The 21,717-nt window shown below is 39.8% G+C and overlaps 1 protein-coding gene across 2 annotated transcripts in view; it reads left to right on the top strand.

The window, feature by feature from the left end:
• utrn (utrophin) overlaps nucleotides 1–21,717 on the top strand; it is a 178,977-nt gene that overhangs the window by 147,185 nt on the left and 10,075 nt on the right. For both annotated transcript variants that reach the window (XM_053337172.1, XM_053337171.1), the window contains 6 exons: nucleotides 428–539; nucleotides 6,159–6,295; nucleotides 11,433–11,471; nucleotides 12,038–12,103; nucleotides 14,132–14,197; nucleotides 21,521–21,682. In XM_053337172.1, coding sequence (XP_053193147.1) covers nucleotides 428–539; nucleotides 6,159–6,295; nucleotides 11,433–11,471; nucleotides 12,038–12,103; nucleotides 14,132–14,197; nucleotides 21,521–21,682 — 582 coding nt within the window. The remainder of the gene's footprint in view (nucleotides 1–427; nucleotides 540–6,158; nucleotides 6,296–11,432; nucleotides 11,472–12,037; nucleotides 12,104–14,131; nucleotides 14,198–21,520; nucleotides 21,683–21,717) is intronic.

Here is a 21,717-nt window from a genome sequence, read left to right as displayed (position 1 = left end):
TTAAGCTATTATGTCTAAATGGCTTCTGTCTCTATTTAGCTGTTAAATGGCCTTCTGGCTACAGCTGCTGAGGACAACATCCTGACAGTTGTTGTCACGTTGTTGTGTTTTGGTGGAAATCCAAATGTCTGTCACACTGTCAGCATATTGAGGAGGGTTTGAGTATGGTGTGTGTGAATGTGTGAACATGCATATGTGGAAGGAATGTGTGACAGAGTGATGGTGGAAATCAACAACTATCCAGGAAGCCCCCGTGCAGCCTGGAGATGAGTCATCTTGTGGCACTACCTACACATGTGGTCACTTGCACACACACGCACACACACACATACACCCTGAGGACATAAAAGTGACATCTACACACACACACTACTTCCCAACTCAACTTATCTCACTTTTCACCTCCCTTTCTCTCCCCTCTCACTAGGTATCGCAGCCTGAAGCATTTCAACTACGACGTGTGTCAGAGCTGCTTCTTTTCTGGGCGCACTGCCAAGGGCCACAAGCTCAACTACCCAATGGTGGAGTACTGCACACCGGTGAGAGAGATATACACACACACACACACACACACATATATATAAATACATAGGCACACACTTTGTTCAGCAGCTCATCACATATCTCTTTTCCACACGCTCACACACTCTGCTCATCCATTTAATGAAAGAGTTTCAGTTTGGTTACCTCCCATCCCATCTTTCATTAAGAAATTCCTCTCCTAATGTCAAATAAGCCAATGACTTGCACTCCTAACTCCCTGAATATTTATATCTACCATATGTTACTTTAACAGCAGTGTCAGTTTTTACTGTATATTTCCTTATTCTGAAATGTGCTGTTTTAAATTTCCTAATATTGTTGCATATCAAGACATATTAATTTCACAAAGGTACGTGGAAAAAAGAACTATATGTGACTGTCGAACATGTCATTACAAAACTGTGGCCATTAAAACGGTACGTTTAAGAGTCCACTTTTCTGGGAAGGCTTATCACAAGATTTTGCTGAGATGGCTGCAGAGATTTGATCCCATTCAGCCACAAAAAACATTAGTGTGGCCAGTTATCTGATTTTGGGTGATAAGGTACAGCTTGCAGTCGACATTCCTGTTCATCCTGTTTGATGAGATTGAGGCTGGGACTCCTGTGCAGGCCAGTTAAGTTATTCCAGATCAAACTCAGACCTCAGACCTTACTCAAAGTGATGCCATACATTTGGAGGAACACTATTTTTTAGTGCATTTGATTTATTTTTCTTTTTTCAGACATGTTTAACCTTTATTAGACAGCAACAAATGACAAAGATGCAACAGAGGTCCACAGCCATAGTCAAAACAGGTACTTTGCTGTTGGGCATTTGAACTTATAAGCCACTGGGGGACCCCTTACAAGTGCACCATTGTCTAAAGATTTATATGGTTGTATACTATAGCATTACAGTTTCTCCTAATTGGACACCTGAGATGTCCACATACTTTTTAAGGATGCACCATTCAGACGTCTCTTTCTCTACCCTAACCCAGATGCTGAGTACTGACCCTGTACAAGTGCTCTGTTTTCCTCTATCCATCAAATCAAAACAGTAACACATACAAACATGTGTGTGTCACTTAAATGTACTTTGCACTGACTTACACTCATTCCCTTTAGCTTTACCTAACATTAACCATAGCCAATTCCTCCACCTTAACAGTTACCCTAATCTTAACCCAGCCCTAACCCCAGCATTAAATGGTTTACCTTGTGGGGACCTGCTCTTGGGAGATGAGTCCCCATCACGTGTCTCTGGGAACAGATTTGTATTACCATGCACCATGATTAATATAGGTTGACATCGCTGTTGCCCCTTGCCCCTATGTCCCGTGTCCCATGCACTTGTTGCACAATCAAACCTCCTGACAGACCTCTGGTCATGTGAATTTACATGAACAAATGGTAAAATACTCATGGCTCTCTGAGGTCTTGTTTTAATGTCTGCTAGAAAGCAATATTTCACTTTACTACGCAGAGAGAAGAATATTATAAAAGGGGAGCTTGGCAAAATTGAACATTGCCCTCTTTCTCAATTAGAATCACACACTTGCAGGCCAGCTCGTTTCAATATTGCTTAATGTCAAACTTTGAGTGACTGAAGTGAAGACTTTTCTCATTTCTGTCTTTTAATTTGCTTTTTCAATTTTGCAAATGGGATAGATATTGACTTTGGAGGAGCAGCTGTAGGGAGCAGTCATCATTCTTCCCTGAGTTAAGATGCCCGGCAGCTGCCTGCTGTGACTTTGAAAGAACATTATCTTATTTTCAGCTGTGTTGCAGCAACAAATACTTAAAATGTTGGTTGCAGATTAGTGCTTTGTAATAGGGTTTGTTACTCACATAAGTGTTTACTTGCCAATTTAATGAAAAAGTAAGAAATAAAGAGTGCCTTCTTAGGGGGTTCAATATTTCTCCTTGACTTTTTCCACATCTCCTAGAGAGAGCACATTCATATTTAACTTATAAAATGTAAGTATGTTTCTCCAGATGGGGCCAGTTGATTAGACATAACTACAAATGATTTGTTTAAAGTACATCTACAGTGCGTATAGCAGGAGCACAGTAAAGACATTATTTATCTCTCTTACACTCTCTTAGAGTTGGTCACCCAACCAACCAGGCAAGACAGACCTCAGATGAGATCCTGAACTTAAAGACTATGCTGATACTGTTTTACTGGTAGACCTGGCTATAAGGACTGTTTGGCTCATGATAGCAGCCTGGAAGCTGCAAAAAAGCCTATGAAATGCTGAGAGTTTAAGACAAAAGATTGTATGCATTGATTAAATGAATATTTGAACTTATCAGCCATAATGTTAAGCTCCGTGTCTGCCAGAAGCCAGTCACAACTTATCACCATCACAGCTATGAAGAATAGCTGTGACAGGCGCATACTGTCCAGAGGCTTTTCAACAGGAGTAAGTGGAAGACGCAAAGGGAGCAATGGATGGAGCCAAATACGTGCAAATTATTGAGGACAGCTTGCATCACGGTGCCAAAACACCTTAGACTGGTGCAACAGCTGATTTTCTGCTCGAACAATGACCTGAAGCGTGCAGTCAGATCAATATTGGAATCGCTGAAGAACTAAATTATGAAAAACCTTGAAAAGCTTTGACAGGACTCCTACTGAAAAAGCTGAGATATGACCTGAGGCTTGCTATTCTTAGACACATTTAACAGGAATTGTATAGAACTGCAAGCAAGACTGTAAAAAAGAAAAAATCCAGCTGTTCCTAACTCACAGACATAAGAGTTAAATCTGTGATTCCTGCCTGGGGGAAATCAAATTAAAAGTTTTGTCATTTCAACTCAACTTGTTTGACACCTTTTTGAAGGTGCAAGTTTTTTATTGTTTCTCTTTGTTTGCTCTAAAAAAACTATCACAGTATAATACATAATCACATTTACTCCTCCTCATAATTTCAAACCATATTGTGTTTCAGTTTTATTCCCTTGAAAATATCACATCCATATTGAGTAATGAAGCTGGATGGATGCTACAAAAAACTGATTTTGCAGGCAGCCAAAGATTCATGATGGCTTTTGTGAGACTTGGTGCAGCCATTTAATAAGATTCTTTCTCTCATCTTTGTCATACTGTTTGTTTTATGGCCACAATATTGCATTTTTTATTAGGTTTTGATTTTATGGGAGTGGCATTTTTATAGTTGCAGTGGGCTTTGTCAGTGAGACTGCGGAAGTCAGGTTTGGTGCTGTGTTGTATTGATTACTGTAATTTTATTGCTTTTACTTTTCCTAAGTGGAGATGTTGTTTGGGTTTGACTGTGACTGGCCTCCCTGGTGTCATTTTGTTGGAACTGAGAAAATAACTGAAAATGCCTAGCTGTCAGAACAAGTCTGATGTCCCAGTGGTTAAAACGCATTTGATATAACTGCAGCATTTTTGTTTTAAATCTGGCCGGAACATTTTCATAGTCATAATTTTTCTCTCCCTCCTAGTCTTTTTTAATCTATTTTCACACAAGTATTATCTAATTAATGCAAAAATGAATCTTAAAAAGAAAGAGACCAGTTAAAAGCCTATGTGGATAGACAGTGTATGTATGAAATTGTTGCCAGTTGTCAAAGGGAGTCCGTGGTTGTGCCTATAATGTGAATTCCTGGATATTAAATGTTCATCTTCAATATTCTGTAGTGGTCCCAGTAATATTTATAAGAAAAAAGGGTATAAATGCAACTGTGAGAACAATACTTTGCACTCATATCTCTGGGTGTTTGATTTGAGATGAGACATATTTTAATTCTTATTATAACTATTCTAATTACACTCTGCTCTTTCTCCTGTTTTTCACTCTGCACTGAGTGCTTTGACACAGTGATTATTATTTGGAGAGCTTTAACTGTGCACTCTCCCTCATGCCTCTGTGTGCCTTTTTTCTGCCTCTTTTCCGGTCAATGATCACAGAGGCTGTAGTGAAAATTGTAAATCAAGGCTTTGACAGCATTTTGGGTGCAAATTTCAGCAAGCTTATCTCTGCTTGGTTACAGTGAAATCAAGGGCATCTGTCGAGCAGCCTCCTCACACTAAACTGATATAACAGCTACGTCAGTCACGTTTGTTTTAATGCTGTCGCGATGTGAAAATGTAAGAGAAATGTAAAGCTTGTGTCCTGGTATTTAGTTCAGTTATAAAAACCAAAAGTTCATCACACTGGACAGTAGAGGAGGAGACGGTAGAGATGCTGGTATGTGTCTGTTTAAAAAGGAGATATGCCGATTTTGCTGCATTTATCCAGCTGACTGACCAGTGGTGTAACTTCATCGCTTACTCAGTTACTCACTCAGACGACTGTGGTTATAAGACTGGTCCATGGCTGGTTGAGCCAAATGAAAGCACATCTGTTAAACCATACTAGAAGGATGGGTACATAAAAACAGACATAACTCTGGACCAACTCTCCATCAACTTTAGTGTTATTGATCTGTAAATGCTAGTTGCTTCTTAGTTTGCTCAAGCTACCATCTTAAATTGCAAGGATCAGTCAATAAGCCTTAAGTAAACTCAACAGACTGTGTTCATTTAAGCATATCTGTCCACCATGGTACTGTAGTTGTGTATTTGTCCGCATGTGTGTGTGTGTGTGTGTGAGAGAGAGCGTGTTCACTTAGTTGTCTAAATCCTCTGCAAAGGGACCCCCCCCCCCCTCTGGTCAGATTGTTGTGGTAATTTGTTGTCTGCTTGTGAGGCAGAAACCTATGGAGCCCCTAAGGGGACAACGGGGAAAGAACAAACAAACAATATTTTGCACACAAGATATGATTTGTTCCCTTGTTATGATTAATTTGTGGGGGTGAGTTAAGTGTTTATACAGAGAGCCAGCACAACAGACCAGCCTTTCTCCCCAAAGCATGAGTTGCAGTACACCTGATGCACTTAATGCAATTCATATTTTGTCAGGCAAGAATGTAACCATGTAGATTCACAATGCTTAGTCAGTTTATCCAAATAATACCTGTTTGTAAATCTGCTTTGATGCTTTTGGAGATGTGGAGATATGAGGAGCTGCTGACTGAGTGAGACCAGCCGGCCATGTGTACAACAGATGACAAACATTTATCTACCAAAAGGATGATAAATGTACAGTAAGGAGGATAAAGTAATGCTATAATCACATATATCAGAGATGCTAGAGCCAGCAGAAAATCACCAAAAAGCTGCACAGATCAGTTAATCAGACCATGTCCCTTCCAGGATGATGACGCAGGACTCAGGCTAAGCAGCTGAGATGACCAGCTGGTCTAACGGAGCCAGCAGTTACTCACATCTTCAAATACGTCAAAGCAGATTTACAGACAGGTGTTATTTGGATACACTGCCCACATACTGTATAGGGAATCTACATGGTTACTTTCTTGCCTGAAAAAATATTAAGCTTAATTAAAGTGCGGCAGATGCACTGCACTTCATGCTGCATGGAGAAAGGCTGGTCTATTGTGCTGGCTCTCTGTAAATCCAGTGCATGTGAATGAACCAAAACGTAGGAATGAAATGCATACTCTGTTTGTGTGCGCAACAGACAGTGGAAATACATAATCTCACACACACACTACAATAATAAACACACTCATTTTCTCTCTCTCTCTCTTTATTTTTGGTAGACGACATCAGGTGAAGACATGCGTGATTTCACCAAAGTGCTGAAGAACAAATTCCGCTCTAAGAAGTACTTTGCCAAGCATCCTCGGCTAGGTTACCTACCTGTGCAGACGGTTCTGGAGGGTGACAACATGGAAACGTAAGTATCTTTATGAAACAGAACTGTTCAGATATGATTTAATATTTGTTGTGAAGCTCTGGATAATCACAGTTCATTGACAGATTGTGACAGATAATTCTTAAACTGTGTGTAAAAGAAATTAATTAGTATTGCATGCCCATAACATTTGAGGACTGATTAAAAAAGTAATGGTCAATATTGAGATTGTAATGGTTACTTCCTAGTTTACTATAGGTCAATCTCCAAAAATCTCAAAATCAATGCAACCTGATAGCTTTTTTCATTAAAACCTTCCTGCTGAGTAAACCCAAATCTTCCAAAGTTCTAAACAGGCTCCCAGTTTGTAACACAGGCCATTTTCGTAGTCTTCAAGCCCAAATTGAGACTACTATCACAATGCTACTTGAGTATCTTATGGTCTTATTATCAAATCTATTCTCTCAGTCATAAATATCCCTTAAAATGGCAATCAGTCTATCACTGTTTCTCCAAAGTCTCACACCCAACACTCTGTGGGCTGTATTAATTCCCTTCTCACTTTATATGTTTATTCACCTGTCGGCCCAGTCTTTATCAGGTGCCGTAGCTTCACTGTAGATCTTCTATCTGTGGCACCGGCCTCAGTGACTACGTCTGATTTATGCCCCTGCTCCTGTGATCCGTAAATTCCCCTGGAGAACTGTTTAACTAGGCCCATTTTATGCAGATGCCCGAGGCTGGTGTATCATCCTCCCAGCTGGAGTGTGTCTTGAGTTGCAACCATTTTCGAAAAACAGCCCTTTTCTCCTGTGTACTTTCACATGTCGTTTATGTGAATTTTCCACATTTTATCTATTTTTTCTAGTCTCCTTTTGTCTGCCTGTCAGTATTTTTGTGTCTTGTGAAATATGCCATCACCAGTCGCTTTTAATGTTACATTGTGACATATCCACCTCATGCTCTCTTACATTTGAACTATGAAGTTTTGCATCATGTAAGCACAGACGACTCTCAAAAGATGTTCATGAACGCACGTAATGACTCACCTGTTCACTCACAACACATTTCTCTGACATCCAGTTGCACACAATCACTTCTCAGATGGATTACACTCCCTCTTTCAACGCTCCCATCCTTGCCCATCCTCCCCCATCCTCCCCCTCACCTCCCATCCCTCCCTTCCATTCTCACTTCCCTGTGAAATGACTCCTACAGAGCTGCCTGCCTGATAAATGCCTCTAAAAAGTATAGAACTCGTGGCAAAACACAGAGATCTTTTCAAAATATGGAAGAAAGGCATGGACACTCAAAGAAATGTAGGACTATTTCATGGTCATCGTTTTATGTCTGTTTCTCTAGATTATGTCTCCCTTGGGAGCTGTGGGGTTTTCACATCTAGCCACCAGGCTTATGTGCACTTTAGACAGCTTTATGTGCAGAAAAGTTGCTGCTATCTGCGATTTTTAGCTTTTCAACTGCCTGTAAGATTTGGCTCAAATATACAGTCACATTGGTGTTAAGAAATGCTGAGTATACCACATTTATTTTCGAACTTTATTGTCACAGTTAAGTGAAAATGAACACCGTGCCCTAAATTGAAATGGATTTTTCTGTAATTGTAACAAGGTCTAGGTCCCTACCTCAAAAGCGATTATACTGATTAGGTGTAAACATATAAGCAATACAAGTGCACACAAGAGACAAAACACAAATTTACTTAAAACATCATCCTCAATTAAATCATCACAAAGTATTCCAATTTGTCAGTATATCTTTCAACCAATATTAAGAGATTTCATTTTTTAAAATATCGTTCAAACCTTTATAATGTGATGTCTAACTTCTAAGAAGTTGTCATTTTTAAAGAACTGCGGCTTCAGAAGAGAAAATGAGATAGTCTGCTGTATAATTATCTTCCGTAATGCACTCACTTACTCGCTGTCTCTCTCCTTTCCACTCCTGTATCATCATTTCTCTTTTTTAATTCCACCCACTCTATTTCTCTCCACCTTGAGAGAGCAAAACACCACCTACTCTCACCTCCCACTTGTATCTTTGCTTCATTTCACGCCAGGATAGGATTTTTGATTTGCCACAGCTATATTTGATAATGTGAAAGAATCATTCTAATGGTTTCCCACACAGTGTTGTTTTGTTTATTGTTTTTTTTTGTTTGTTTTTTTTTTAACCCAACATAACCAGATAAAGTCTCTGCTACATTAAGCTTCTCAGAGAGGTTAATGGGTTTGGATATAGAATTAAAAACACCATATTTTTGTTTCTCAGGATCAAAGTAGCAACACAATTTTCTTGTGATCACTGAAAACAAAGTTAAAAAAGAATGATGCCCTCTGTGCCTTCTCTAGTCTCGCATGCAATGAGAGAGAAATTTATACAGCAATGAAAAAGTAAACATCTATATTGTGGTTAATTAAAGATGATAACTGCAAAGTAGTTTTTGAATTTAGTACTAATTACTCAGTACAATATTTAGGGATGTGTATAGTTTACTCATCCCTAAGCAGTTTGCCTTTTAGGTTTAAATCAAATGACATGTTGCATGATTATCTGCTCCTGAATTGTCCAGCAATGATGGCAGTGGAGAGTACTGTGTAAGACTGGATTTATAGACAAGGTTAAGAGGTACTGTAGCTATTGAAATTGTGATCACCTGCTGGGGCTTCTTGTGTTTTCTTCCAAAGGTCTCAGATGCTGGTGGAGAATTCTGAATGAGAAAACAACATTAACAAAGTAGAGAAAAGGCTCAGTTGTCTTCTTCTTTCAGTAACGCTCATGTAGCAAGGGCATTACACATTACACATTAAATCATTAAAAAATATGCCAGTTGCATAGTCGTCTCCTATTCAGTAATGAGACAAATCAAAGGAGACATTACCTGAATGGAATTACAGTTTTATAAGAAGGTTGTAGGGCACTATTGCTTTATGTCTTAAAGTAAATGAAAGAATGTAAATTGAGTTACTAAGTTGAATACAATTAAAGTACCATATGGCCTGAACACGTACAGTTTACTCTAAACAGTAAAGCAATGTCTACCTCACGGGTATATACTGTATGAGCAGGATCCCATTAACCTTTTCATTGACTATAAATCCTGTTTAACACATTGCTCCAAAATCTTCCCTAGGTAGCCCAAGCCCCATAAGCCCAAGACAACACACACACACTCACGCACACACACATACACACACGTTTCACTTTCCAGCCCTCTAGCTGTCTTTTTGACAGACAGGTAGTGGTGACAGCCTGCGAAGTCGGTCTTTTACCCCTGACAGAGGAAACGGAGGACAGGGAGGACAGGGAGGGCAGGGAGAAGCAGTGCTAACTATGTGACAGAGTGACTTCCACAGCATGAACGACTAAATTGATTTTTGAAACCTTTCAGACTATTCACGCTGCTTTGTTGCTTTGTAGTATTTTTAACATATACCAATCTCACTGAAAAGCATTTATGTTTTGAGTTGAGGCAATAAGATTAAAGTACTCAAAGTAGACTGGGTGATCCTTTTTGAATACTCTTTAGGTTCATTGTAACCATGAAATCTGCCTGTTCAGACTTTTCGCAGACTAGCAGTGGACATGTGCTTCATTCATACTGTTACTGTACCTCAGCGGGCACAACAAGCCTTCCATCTAAATAGCACATTTATCACACCCCAGCTACTCCCAAGGTCTTTGCAGTAGCGATTCCTCCCATGCATCTCTCTTTAGTCACCTTTTCTTCACTCATTTGTTCTCACACTTCATTTCCAATTCTCTCTCTCTCTCTCTCTCTCTCTCTCTCACTCTCTCTCTCTCTCTCTCTCTCTCTCTCTCTCTCTCTCTCTCTCTCTCTCTCTCTCTCTCTCTCTCTTGCTCTCTCCCTCTCCTTGCCTGATACAGAAGCGTTTGTCATGTACGCCTTTTAAACTGCACCCATCTCAAGGTTAAATTGCCAAGTTATGTCATTTAGATCTACGTCTGAAAAATTTGGGTGAAAGGAGAAAAAAAACATTTCCACGAGGCTATGCATTTTTGGCAAAGATGAAAACTGACATCCTGAAAAACAAAATGAGCACTCAGACTGTTCCTTCTGGCGAAGATGTCGGCGGGGGCGTGCAAACTGCCGCAGCACCTGCTCTGAGTAGTTAGCTCAGTCTGCCCTGCCGACCCCCATCTCTTTTTCTCTCCCTGTCTCTCTCTCTCTCTCTTTTTCTGTTTGAATCCCCAGCTACATTTCAAATTCTCCTCGCAGCTACAGAAGTGTGACTACGTTAGCTGCCCCACTGTGAAAAACATAACCGCCATGCCACACGTCTCCCTCTGAATTTCCTTGCTTTAACGTGGGAACAAAAGTGTGAGGCGGAAAAACTTAAACTGTTATCTTACCAGCCTCCTCCATGAAAACAACACATTTTGTTGTGATTTCAAGATAAGAAAGGGGTCCAATTTATTGACGAATAACAATTTATGATCTGCATCTCTGAGAATAGCAGCAATTATCACAATTGAGAAACCAGACACTTTACAAGACACACATCCTAGTTGGTCAAATTTAATTTCCTGAAACTTTAATCAGACGTAGCTTCATTTGCTGAGTTCTTATACTCCAGACCCATGCTGTGTTTTAGAGTTAATAGAAAATAGTTCCTATATATTTCTTCTCTCATGATATCTCACTAAATCCTGTTGAGAAAAGGGAAGGGAATGAATTTGGGACATATCACTCTGTATGCATGACGAATTGTAAAACCAATTTAATGAAATGTGTGACAGCAGGTAAGTCAACTGACTCAACCCCTTTCCCCTGAGCTTTCACGCTCTCTCTCACACACACACACACACCTCACATCATATGAGTATATTACAGTGTTTGACAGGTCCACTTGACCCCTTCAAAACTGTCAACCGACTTATTTCCTGTGCCACAAGTCTATTTTGAAGCAGGTGTCAGGTGACGTCACAGGGGACAGTCACAACTTTGTGTGGTGTATATCAGTGACTGTTTTACACGCCTCACCTCTGTGTTGGACAGACTATTCCTTCCTTTCTTCTTCCACCTGCTGTGTTTTTTGGTTCTGACCCACTGCGTGGACTTGACCCTGAAATGTTTTGTGGTACCTTTACTCCCCTCCTTCCCTCCCTCCCTCCTTCCCTCCCTCCGATTCTCTTACAGTCCCATCACCCTCATCAGCATGTGTCCGGAGCAGTACGAGTGAGTATCTACAAGCACCAGCAACAACATCTCGTCTCCAGACTGGAATGCCTTTAAATGACACCTCCTTTACTCCTTCCTGTCCTTACTCAGCTCTCCCTGAGCCTTCACACCAATTAAGTCATGACTGCACTGCATGCTGCCTGCCCGCCTGTCTGCCTGATCCACTGGCTGATCATGCAACAAACACTCACCCACTGTCTCCTCACCCTCACATGCTTCTCCTCTCTAAAGCATCCAACTAGCATACAGTTGCTCATTCCAGCAGCGGTTGTCAAAAACCATCCAGCCATCCTGTAGATCATCCTGCTCTCCTATTTCTCTTTCTAGGTTCATCAGATATGTTTTTAGGTGATGTTGTGAAGGGCCATTGGTGTGTGTGTGTGTGTGTGTGTGTGTGTGTGTGTGTGTGTGTGTGTGTGTGCGCGTGTGCGTGTGCGTGTGTGTGTGTGTGTGCCTGCCTGTTTTGAGTGCATGTGTGCATGTGCCCGTGAATCTCTGTGTGTTAATGAGATTGTGTGAGCATGCAGAATCTCATTCATCTCCATTACCCCATTCATTTCCAGGCTGTCCCAGTCACCTCAGCTCTCTCATGATGACACCCATTCCAGGATAGAGCAGTATGCCAGCAGGTACGCACAGCATTCTCCAATCATCATCTCATCATCTCAGATGCCCCAGAGCACACATACCTGTGGAACAAATTGCATTTAAATGTTGCACATTTCAAAACTATTAAAGAGCATCATTACAGAATGAGAAATATTTTTTTAAAGGGCCATAGCTGAGTTTTTGCAAGTTTTAGCTACTTTACTAGAAGCGGTAAATCCAAATTATGTCAAATTGTTCCCATGCTTCTTGGAGAAGTGTTTCTTGTGGAAAATGGCCTTTTTTTCTCTTATGCTATTTATTCTCATTACGTGATGAAACAGATTTTGAAATTACACTTCAGGATCAAACACAAACAAAGCACATTGTGCCAAAATCTATCAAATAATACTATTACTTATTTTGGAAAACAAAACCGGCTCTATTGAACCAAAATATTACAGACTTAATCCAAATACACGCAGGGAAATTGCATTTTTATGTGCCAAAAATGTAATATTGAAACCCGTTTGACCATGCAGACCATCAAATGAGAGAAGCAAAATAGCTTTTCTCTATTTTCCTTTCATGTAGCACTAGAGCCTTCACCTGGGTTATTATCACGGCCACCAATCAAAACAAGTGCTCCACAACTGTTCGTTTAACTTTGAATATGGAATTATGAATGTCAGTCTGAATTTATTAATGTATTAATAATGGAAGATGTGGCAATTATAGATATTTTGTACTGAGTGCAGACGTCCCTGTGCAGTGCAATAAGTAGTGTCATTTTAGTAAACTGTTGCATTTTTCTATTGCTTGGTGGGAAAGTAGAAACCAACAAATCATAAAATACACTTTTGAACCTTGTGTATTTGCTTTTTACTTAGTATGTGCACACATTTAATGTCAGATGACTGTCAAACTCAAAGGACATGCGGACACCCACCACTTGGGCTGGTGATTTTATGGATTTCCTGCTGAGATCAGAGTAGCGTAAGATCGGCCCGATAGCTGTTTACAGCCGCCCACTTCAAATGATCCTACTGCGTATATTAACACACCCATGTACACAGCGTGAGAGCTGCAGTTAATCATCACTAACATCGCCAAACTAATCCTCTGCACCCAGAATGAAAACCTGTCATGTTTGATTTCAAGATAAGTCTGGATATTGAGATCCACAAATATCATACTTGGACAAATCCCATCTTGCCTCGAATGAATCTCCAACTAGTCCAGAGCTTATCTTCCCCAAAGCGGACAAGGGTAACTTATGTCAAAGCAGAAATGGAACCCAATGTGTCCTTCCACACAAAGCTTTAATCATAAAGGGTCTTCTGGTGTAACCTACGACTGGTCACACACCATTAACCTTCACTCAGTGTTTCTGGCTGCTTTGTTTTATCAGCAACCACAAAGACATGAACCTTGTGAAAGACTGAAATATAGACACTGACATCAATTATAGTGTTAGTTACATATTTGCTTAAAATGCACACATTGATTAGATTTGACTCATGGAATTTAAACTTAAAAGCTATCATGCTCTGTCACTTCCTCTCATATTTCATCTTAAAGGATAGTGTGTGCATCATGTTCTTAATCTGCTGGACAAGCCTGCTGCCTCTCTGTAACCGAGTTCAGTAAATACAGGCTTTGATCTGGGAAAACCAGCCTCATTATCATGGCTGCTAATGTTTTCCCTACAGCCACATGCGGCTCCACACACAACCACATGTCTCTGCGGTACATCCACGCATCCACATGCATGCTTACAGTGTTTCAAGAAAATATGGTGGTGCACACATATACCAGAACACAGTGAAAGTTGCATCAGTCACTGATGTATTTTTGTCATAACTTTAGGATTTTTATGATTTATGAGCAGCTTGGAGGATTAACTACATTCACTACATTCTTACCATTTTAATTGGTGTCGTGCTGTGACACTGACATTCTCATTTGTTGACATGGACGTTTTTTTCATTTTAATGAGATGACGGCTTTTAGATGTTTCAGTTTGAACTGAGAGTTTAAGTTTCACTCACTGATGAATGTTTATTTCTCAGGTTGGCTCAGATGGAGAGGTCCAATGGCTCTCTGCCCACAGATAGCAGCTCGGCCACAGGAAGCATGTAAGTCACCTTTGGTAATTTCCTACATTTTACATCATCCACAACATGAATATAGTATTACCAGCAATCATTGTCTCACAGTTATAACAGTTATGGGGCCTGAAGCATTTTCTTACAAACAGCTCCATGTTTATATTTGTACACACACATATACATATATATATGTACGTAGGCATTTGCACAAAAACGTATCCTCCACATGATTAACAATGCACTAATAACATTTCATTGGATGGAATTCTGATGGCTTTTCATATACCTGAAGAGAATGGAGAAAGGTTTTGGGTGAGCAAAAGAAGTATGGAGTAATAGGTTTTGGGGCGAACAAAAGAAGTATGGAGTAATAGGAAAGGGTTAGATGGTTGAATACAGCAAGAAGGAGAAAAGTTTAGAAGACATGGATTGGTTTCTGGATCTCTGATAACGGCCCGTTATCTTTGATCAGAGGAGATGAGAACATGGCAAACTTGAAAAAGGAAGAAATCACAAAAAACGAGGGGAAAAGCTGATGAGCATGAAGTCCCTGATAGTGTGTGTGTGTGTGTGTGTTAGTGTCGACGTGTAGATCCTCTGCAGGCCATTTGAGTTGAAGGGCGTATTAGTCTCTTTTCCCAAATGAGATCCTAATCGGCGGAATGAGCTCTTGAGGTTCAAACGCCCTCTGAGCTCATGGACATGAACACATGTGTGTTCAAACAGAAACACACACACACACACACACACACACACACTTGTCACTGTTTGCTTCTTTTTGTTACTTTTTTCAGACACTTGTAGATCTTTGAGATTTCTCAAATCATAGATCATTATCATTGATTTGGAAATAAGTATGTAGGAATGTGTGTAATATATTTGTGCTTGAGAGTGTAACAGGTTTGGGGGAATGCAAACAATGTTTATTTTAACCATATCAAGTAACACATATCCACAAAAAAGTATGGAGAGCTAAGACACGTGTTGATGTTGCTGTGTTGATAGTTTTGTGTTGTTGTATTGTTTAATTAATTATCATTACTATTACTTATGTATTTGTATTGTTTTGGTTTAAAAGTGTTATGTTTTGTGCCTGAGGACCCCTCCAAAAAAAACACACAAAGAAAAGACATTGTATCTCAAGTGTTTATCTTCTAATACATTTTGAGCTGTACAGTGTAGCGGGAAGATGACTGAAATCTTTGAGAGTCTCTGGTGAAGATGAAGTGAAGCATCAGCTTCATTCTGCTGTGGGTTGTTGCATCCTCTACTAATGCGAGTGCATCGTGTGGACCACTGCTCCCACACTTCACCTTCATCCAACCTTGATGCTTAGAATAGCTGTTTTAGAAAACAGAAGGTGTTCAATTGAAGACTCCCAAAAGCTGCATTTCTCAGTGTTCACTGCTTTCCCACTGATCAATAGAAGCAGAGGAAAATATAAAGGCAAAAAGTGTTGCTGAGCAGGGGAAGGTAGAGAGAAGTGGATTTATTTTCCTCTCAAAGCTTTCGTAATGCGGGACAAACACATTATCCTTGCTCTCCCCAAGCTCTTTTGTGCTTTGTATTCTGGCTTATTTAAGAGAAGAAGCCATTATCTTTGCCTGCTCTGAAACAAAACTGATGTGCGTACACAGAAGAGCACTAATAAGGTGAGGAAGATGATGGTTAGATGAAGGCAAATGGGTTTAATAGCATATGGGGGGGTGGGGGGCGCCCACCACTACTGCGCATTTAGAACATAATCATAGTTTTGGTGCTTTCACTCAGTTTTACATTTCTGTAAGATTTGCATTCCACTTCCACACTGCAAGCAACATCGAGTACCATAAAGTAACACAAAGAAAAACAAAATTGAAATGCTAATCACAAAACATAGTGCGTGCTGTGTTTTTTTCAGTGCACATCTTTAACAAAACGTTTTTTGTCCTTATCAACATGGAGCACAATATGGCACTAATCTGCATTACGGTGCCTTAAACATCAAAAGAATCACGTTTGATGTTGTTCAACGCATTGTTTATCTAAAGTTGTTTTTGTTTTTTTTATTCAAAGCCATATCTATTTATTATCATGCATAAAATGATTAACCAAGCTCTCAGGAGGTACAATTTATGCCTGAGATATGATATAAACATTTATGTATTGTTGTCTGAAATAATGAATAACTCGGAACAAAAATGAAGTACATCCAATTTGTCTGTCATTGTTTTTATGTTTTTATGTTTTTAATGTTATATTATTGTCATTGGTGGCCTTGTGGAGGATTAATTAACTGATTTGAATAGACCCTCCGCATATGGGCTCTAAATTTTGACTAAGATCTACACAATGCCAAAGTCTTTGTGGTCAAACATCATTTAATGCCATAAAAATAATTTAAAATCCCAGATGATCTACATTCAAGACCTTTTTTAGGGAATTTTTCTTTGAAGTCATTTTCTTAAATGTTACCGTGCTGCCATAAAATGTCATTCACATTAGTTACAAATGAAGTGTGCACTATTTTTTTAAAGGCTACAAGCAGCCAGTAGCACAGTTTAATACACCAAAGTGTCCATCAGGCCCTATTTTTAAGGGGAAAAAGTACCATTGCCATCTCATGTAAAAATAGCTGTATTGTGCTTTGTAGATACCACTACAGTAAAATCGTCGACTCAGCCATATCTCAGCTCAAAAGCTACAAAGTAAGTAGTTTATTGTCTTACATCTCTTTTTTTGTAAGATTTAGTCTCTTCTTCAACCTAGAGTGGAGTTAACCAAATCCTCTTTGTCTATCACAACACTACATCTGGTTGTTTGCGAGGACACACAGGAGGAAGGTGGCTTCTTGGCAGTGTTTGAGCATATATGGATAACTGTGTTTGTCAAATACATGCATGTTTGTGTTTTGGCTTGTATTTTCTGGTCGCTCAAAGCCTGCAAACATCGATTTGGACTGTGCAGTGATATCAACAATTAGTATGTGTTGCATGATAGAGGGACTGCTTGAGATAAAGTGTGTGTGTGTGTCTGTGCGTGTGTGTGTGTGCTTGTGTAATTTTTGTCCTACGTTGCTTTTATCTAAAAGGGAATTCTTTATTAGGAAGTCCATGTCACCCCTTTCTCACTGACCTCCAGCCAAAGCTCTGCGTTGTCATGGATGCCTCGGGAAGTCACAGAGGAGCGAGACTCCACACTTCCCTTTTTATTTCACCCAGCTGTTGTTTGGTTATCTCTTGCTTTCCAGTCTTTCCCCCAGTGCTGCCCCTCATTCTTGTCTTTAATATTTGGCCTTTTATTTCAGTCCCTCTCCCTTTTAATGTGTGGAGCCTTTTCTTTTTAAACTTCTTCCTTTTGTCCTCCTCCCATCATTTTTAGTTGTAGTCTGATCATGTTTTACCTTTGGGCCGAGGCAACCTTCAGATTAAACACCAAGCCCAGAGGTAAACTCAAATACTTTTTGAAGCCCTGCATCAAAAACAATACAACAGCTCCTGTAAAAGAAGTTGCTGGACTTAAATGTGATCAGTCCCCATGTGTGAAATTCCCTCAGAACAGGAAGTGAGATTATAACATCTCACCAGAGTCGAGGAATGAAAGACTCTTCTTTTACCTCTAACTTTTTTTTCCTCTCTATCACATTCCTTGTTTTTCTTTCTCCCGTTTCTCTTGTCTTTATCTCTTATTGTTTCTTCTTGAGCTCAGTCTAGGCAGCTGATAGCACTATTCAGCTCGAGAGGAGCTGCTTGCTTTGTGATATGTTAGCTAGGCATCAGGCCCAGAGACTATTGTTGCAGGGTAAAGACTGTAAAAGTCCCCTCAGCCGTGTCCTCCGCTCAACCTCACAAAGCATCCTCATTTTCACCATGCATTGCAGCCATAGTGAGCTAAGAGCCTCGCCATTCATCACCATTTTTCACATTTGATACTCCTCCAACACTGATGCGGTCTTCCTCTTGTCGTCTCTTTCTTTTCTGCGCCCCTTCATCGTTTCCTCCTCTTCACCCACCACACTGCTTTGAGCCCTTGGTCCTTTCACTGCGTTTCCTCTTTCTCCCAATATTCCAAAGCAGGGAGTTTGTGAGCCAGCTGTACCTCTTTTAGTTCCCATTTCCAGTTGTAATGATACCCTTCCTGTTATCCTCTGGGCAGCTATAATGTCTTCAGCTTCCTGTTGCCAGGGACCAGGCTAATTGGTCGTTCAGTTTGTGCCGGACAGTCCATCTCTAGTAACAGACAATATAGGAAGCAATTTTCAAGTTCCTCTTCAGGAACTAATCCTTTCTTCATCATCCCTTTCTCCCTTGTCACAGCATACCCATATTTCAGAGAGAAGTGTCTGTGTGGGTATATTGCTGCATGTTGCAGCAGAAGCAGTGTGAAATGTGACGTCCTGTGTCTGCCAGCTTCTTTTATGTTATTTTTCAGTAACTCAGCAGTGTCAGCATGGCCTCAGTCTCCATAGTAGACTGAAATTTATGAATAACTACGTATATATATATATGCATAAATACTTGAAAAGTTCAATCAGGAAAAGAGCACATAAAGAACGTTTTGAAGTGAACAGTGTAAAGAAAAGACGAGGAGTAACTACTGTTCACAGGAGATAAAAAGGCAGTGAAATGTTTTCTTTTTTAAATTAAGACTATAAAGGAGAGCAGAAAGGTTCAAAACATATTGAGTTCACTGTTTGGAAAATGTATTTCATGTTTTTTTATCACTAGTGCCTTTCATTATAGAAAAATAAATGAAAAGGTTGAATTGGACGCAAATCCCATTCTTAAAGGAAAGAACGCTCGAAACTTGTACTTTAAATCATACAAGGCGATTACGCTGGTTAATGATAAAAAGCTTTTTTTCCCCTTCAGTCTACATGGAGGACTACTGGATTGGCATATTGTTCCTTTTATGTGAAAAGAGGTTTAAGCCTCATTTTGTGTACTTTGATTAGCTAGCCGCTCCACCCAGTCTTTGGTCATGAAATAGTATAATTGGTGTCACCTCTTAGAAAGAAAAAGCTTCCCATTCGTAATCTTTCTTATTATGCTAGTAGTGATAATAGCATTCTGAATATTCACTGAATACGTGCATTGTCTGCTGTGTTGCAGTTTAAGGGTGACTTATGTAAAACCTGAGACAGTTTCAGTTTGCTGTCTTGCTCTGTAGAGCGTATTTGATTAACTTACTCATTACAGCCAAGGATTATGTTCCCGCTTATGGTCTGGCCCTGATAAGAGTTTGTGAGCCGAGTTTATTGCAAGTCACCGTATATTTTAAAAGGTGCCCGAAGTATTCGCCATAATATCACTGATAGATACTTGGCCAAACCTTCAGCACAGTTTTCACCTAATATATGATGCAGTGTTTTGTCCCTTGAAGCAGGTGCACTGCACAGCACCAAAAACAACTTCTGATACTGCTGATTCTTGATTTTCATTTATGATCCTGCTATTGTTAATGAGAAGGAAGTAACACCTGTCTAAACTAAATTAACTGCATTTTGATTTGCCCAATAGTTTATTGCCCTTTTTAAGGTGATCTGCAGAATTATTACCCAAATCCAAACCACAGTTTTATCTCTGAATAAAATCATTTAATCATTTGGTTTAACAGTCTGTCTGACCGCTCATATTTTCTGCCTTGTTGAACTTTGTTGTGGCAGTATCTCTGTGATTTAAGTTCTCAGTCACCTATTAGGTGAGCAGAATGTTACAATTATCAGTAGAAACAATGAGCAAAGCTGCTAAGATTACAACCAAACAATATTTCTTTAAATCCATGTATTATAGGACATTTGAGCAGACTCAAATTCATAATATTGTGCTAATTAAGATGAATTATTTGACTTAACCACATGATACCAACACCACAGCATGACCATGTCAGTGCTAGAGGACATTTAGACTAGCTGGATCCATAAAGAAATGCCAAAATGTAGTCAGTAGTGGATATAAAAGCACACGTGGAGGCCCCTTGCCACTAAACTTTCTCAGCCAAACTCCATTTCAAGCTGTCAAACTATCTCTGGAAGTGACAGTCACTTTAGCAATGGACTTTTAAATAACAGCCTGCCCTTTTTTTCTTCTTCTTTTCATTCTTTTTGCATGTGTGGTTGTCAGGTTTTAGTTTTCAAGGCTCAGGTTGTGTTTAAAATGAAGGTGACAGCTGGGCTTTGGCTGCCACCCCTTTTCAGATCACTGAGATAGCACATAAAGAGATGGACACGTACATACACACATACAGATACCCAACAACACACACCAGCAGCTATTTCTCCCCTCCCTCCTTATCTTTCTGTCTGTCTACCATGCTTTCTCCTCTCTGCTCCCTCCATTTCCTCACAGCCCTCCCTTATTCCAGTTATCAGATAGTTGAGACTGACACATCTGTGTTCCACCAGGGATTGTGGAGCTTACAGCATAGCAGACCCACAGTACAAGATCTTATATTATCATGGCAGCCACCAAAATCTTTGTTTAGATTATGTGCTTGGAAGCTGCTGTTTTTTATTTGTATTTACAGTAAGCGAACACTTCTCTCAAAAGGTCCATCTAATGCTTTTGAATATCATGAATTCATTAAAAAAAGATACGAAAATGCTGTAGTAGTATCAGTTCAGGTACTTCACTGGAGCCATGACATTGTGCTACTTGACTGGTGATCAAGAGGGTTATAAACCATCTTCAGCTCTGTTCAAATATAGTAATCTACTCTGACTTAGAGGCCACTAGGCAGTAAATACATATATTGAATATTTAAGATAGGAATGGGAATGTTTGTGATCTGTTTTGCAATATAAAAAATGATTCCACCATATAAATACTATAATAGTAGTAACTAGGAAGCTAACACTAAAGGAGGAGAGATATACAGTAACACATGTGTATGGAAAACCTAGCCTCGGCATTGTGGTAACTAAATGTGGAAGTAGCTAAATCCAGCGGTGAATAATTAAAACACCTAACTAAATGGAAAAAGGTAGCTAGATGAGCTAAATATGAAATGAATGTATAATTGATTTCAGTGCACTCTAAATATTAATAGTAGACACAAGCAAAATACCTATAGTCAGCATAATCAGGCATAAAATGAAAGCATTACAACCTTTCTGTCTGTTGCACAGTTCACCGAGCAGCCCAAAAACATTAAGCCATTTTCTTCAATTTCACTTCTTCTGAAGTCACTGCTCTCTGCATCTGTAGGACAATACTGTGTTATATGCAACAATTTGAAGCATCAATATGTCCAAATATTCCGATTTTACCCTAACCTTTTTATTTATTTATTTTTCAGTTTTACAATGTTCAAGTGTTGACAAAAGTAACTGAGCAGAAGGTGAAGTAACAAACTCTGTACCCATTTCCACAGGGATGACGAGCATGCCCTGATCCTGCAGTACTGTCAGACGTTGGGAGGGGAGGGCTCCCCCTGCAGTCAGCCCCAGAGTCCTGCCCAGATCCTACAGGCCGTGGAGAGGGAGGAGCGAGGCGAGCTGGAGCGGATCATAGCTCGCCTGGAGGAGGAGCAGAGGTTGGTGCTCAGGCTTTAGTAATATCTTAAGAAAC

This window comes from Scomber japonicus, chromosome 17 (genome assembly GCF_027409825.1).
Source record: "Scomber japonicus isolate fScoJap1 chromosome 17, fScoJap1.pri, whole genome shotgun sequence".
Lineage (NCBI taxonomy): Eukaryota > Metazoa > Chordata > Actinopteri > Scombriformes > Scombridae > Scomber > Scomber japonicus.
The sequence above is the reverse complement of the archived record's forward strand: the minus strand, read 5'-3'. Positions and strand labels throughout refer to the sequence as shown.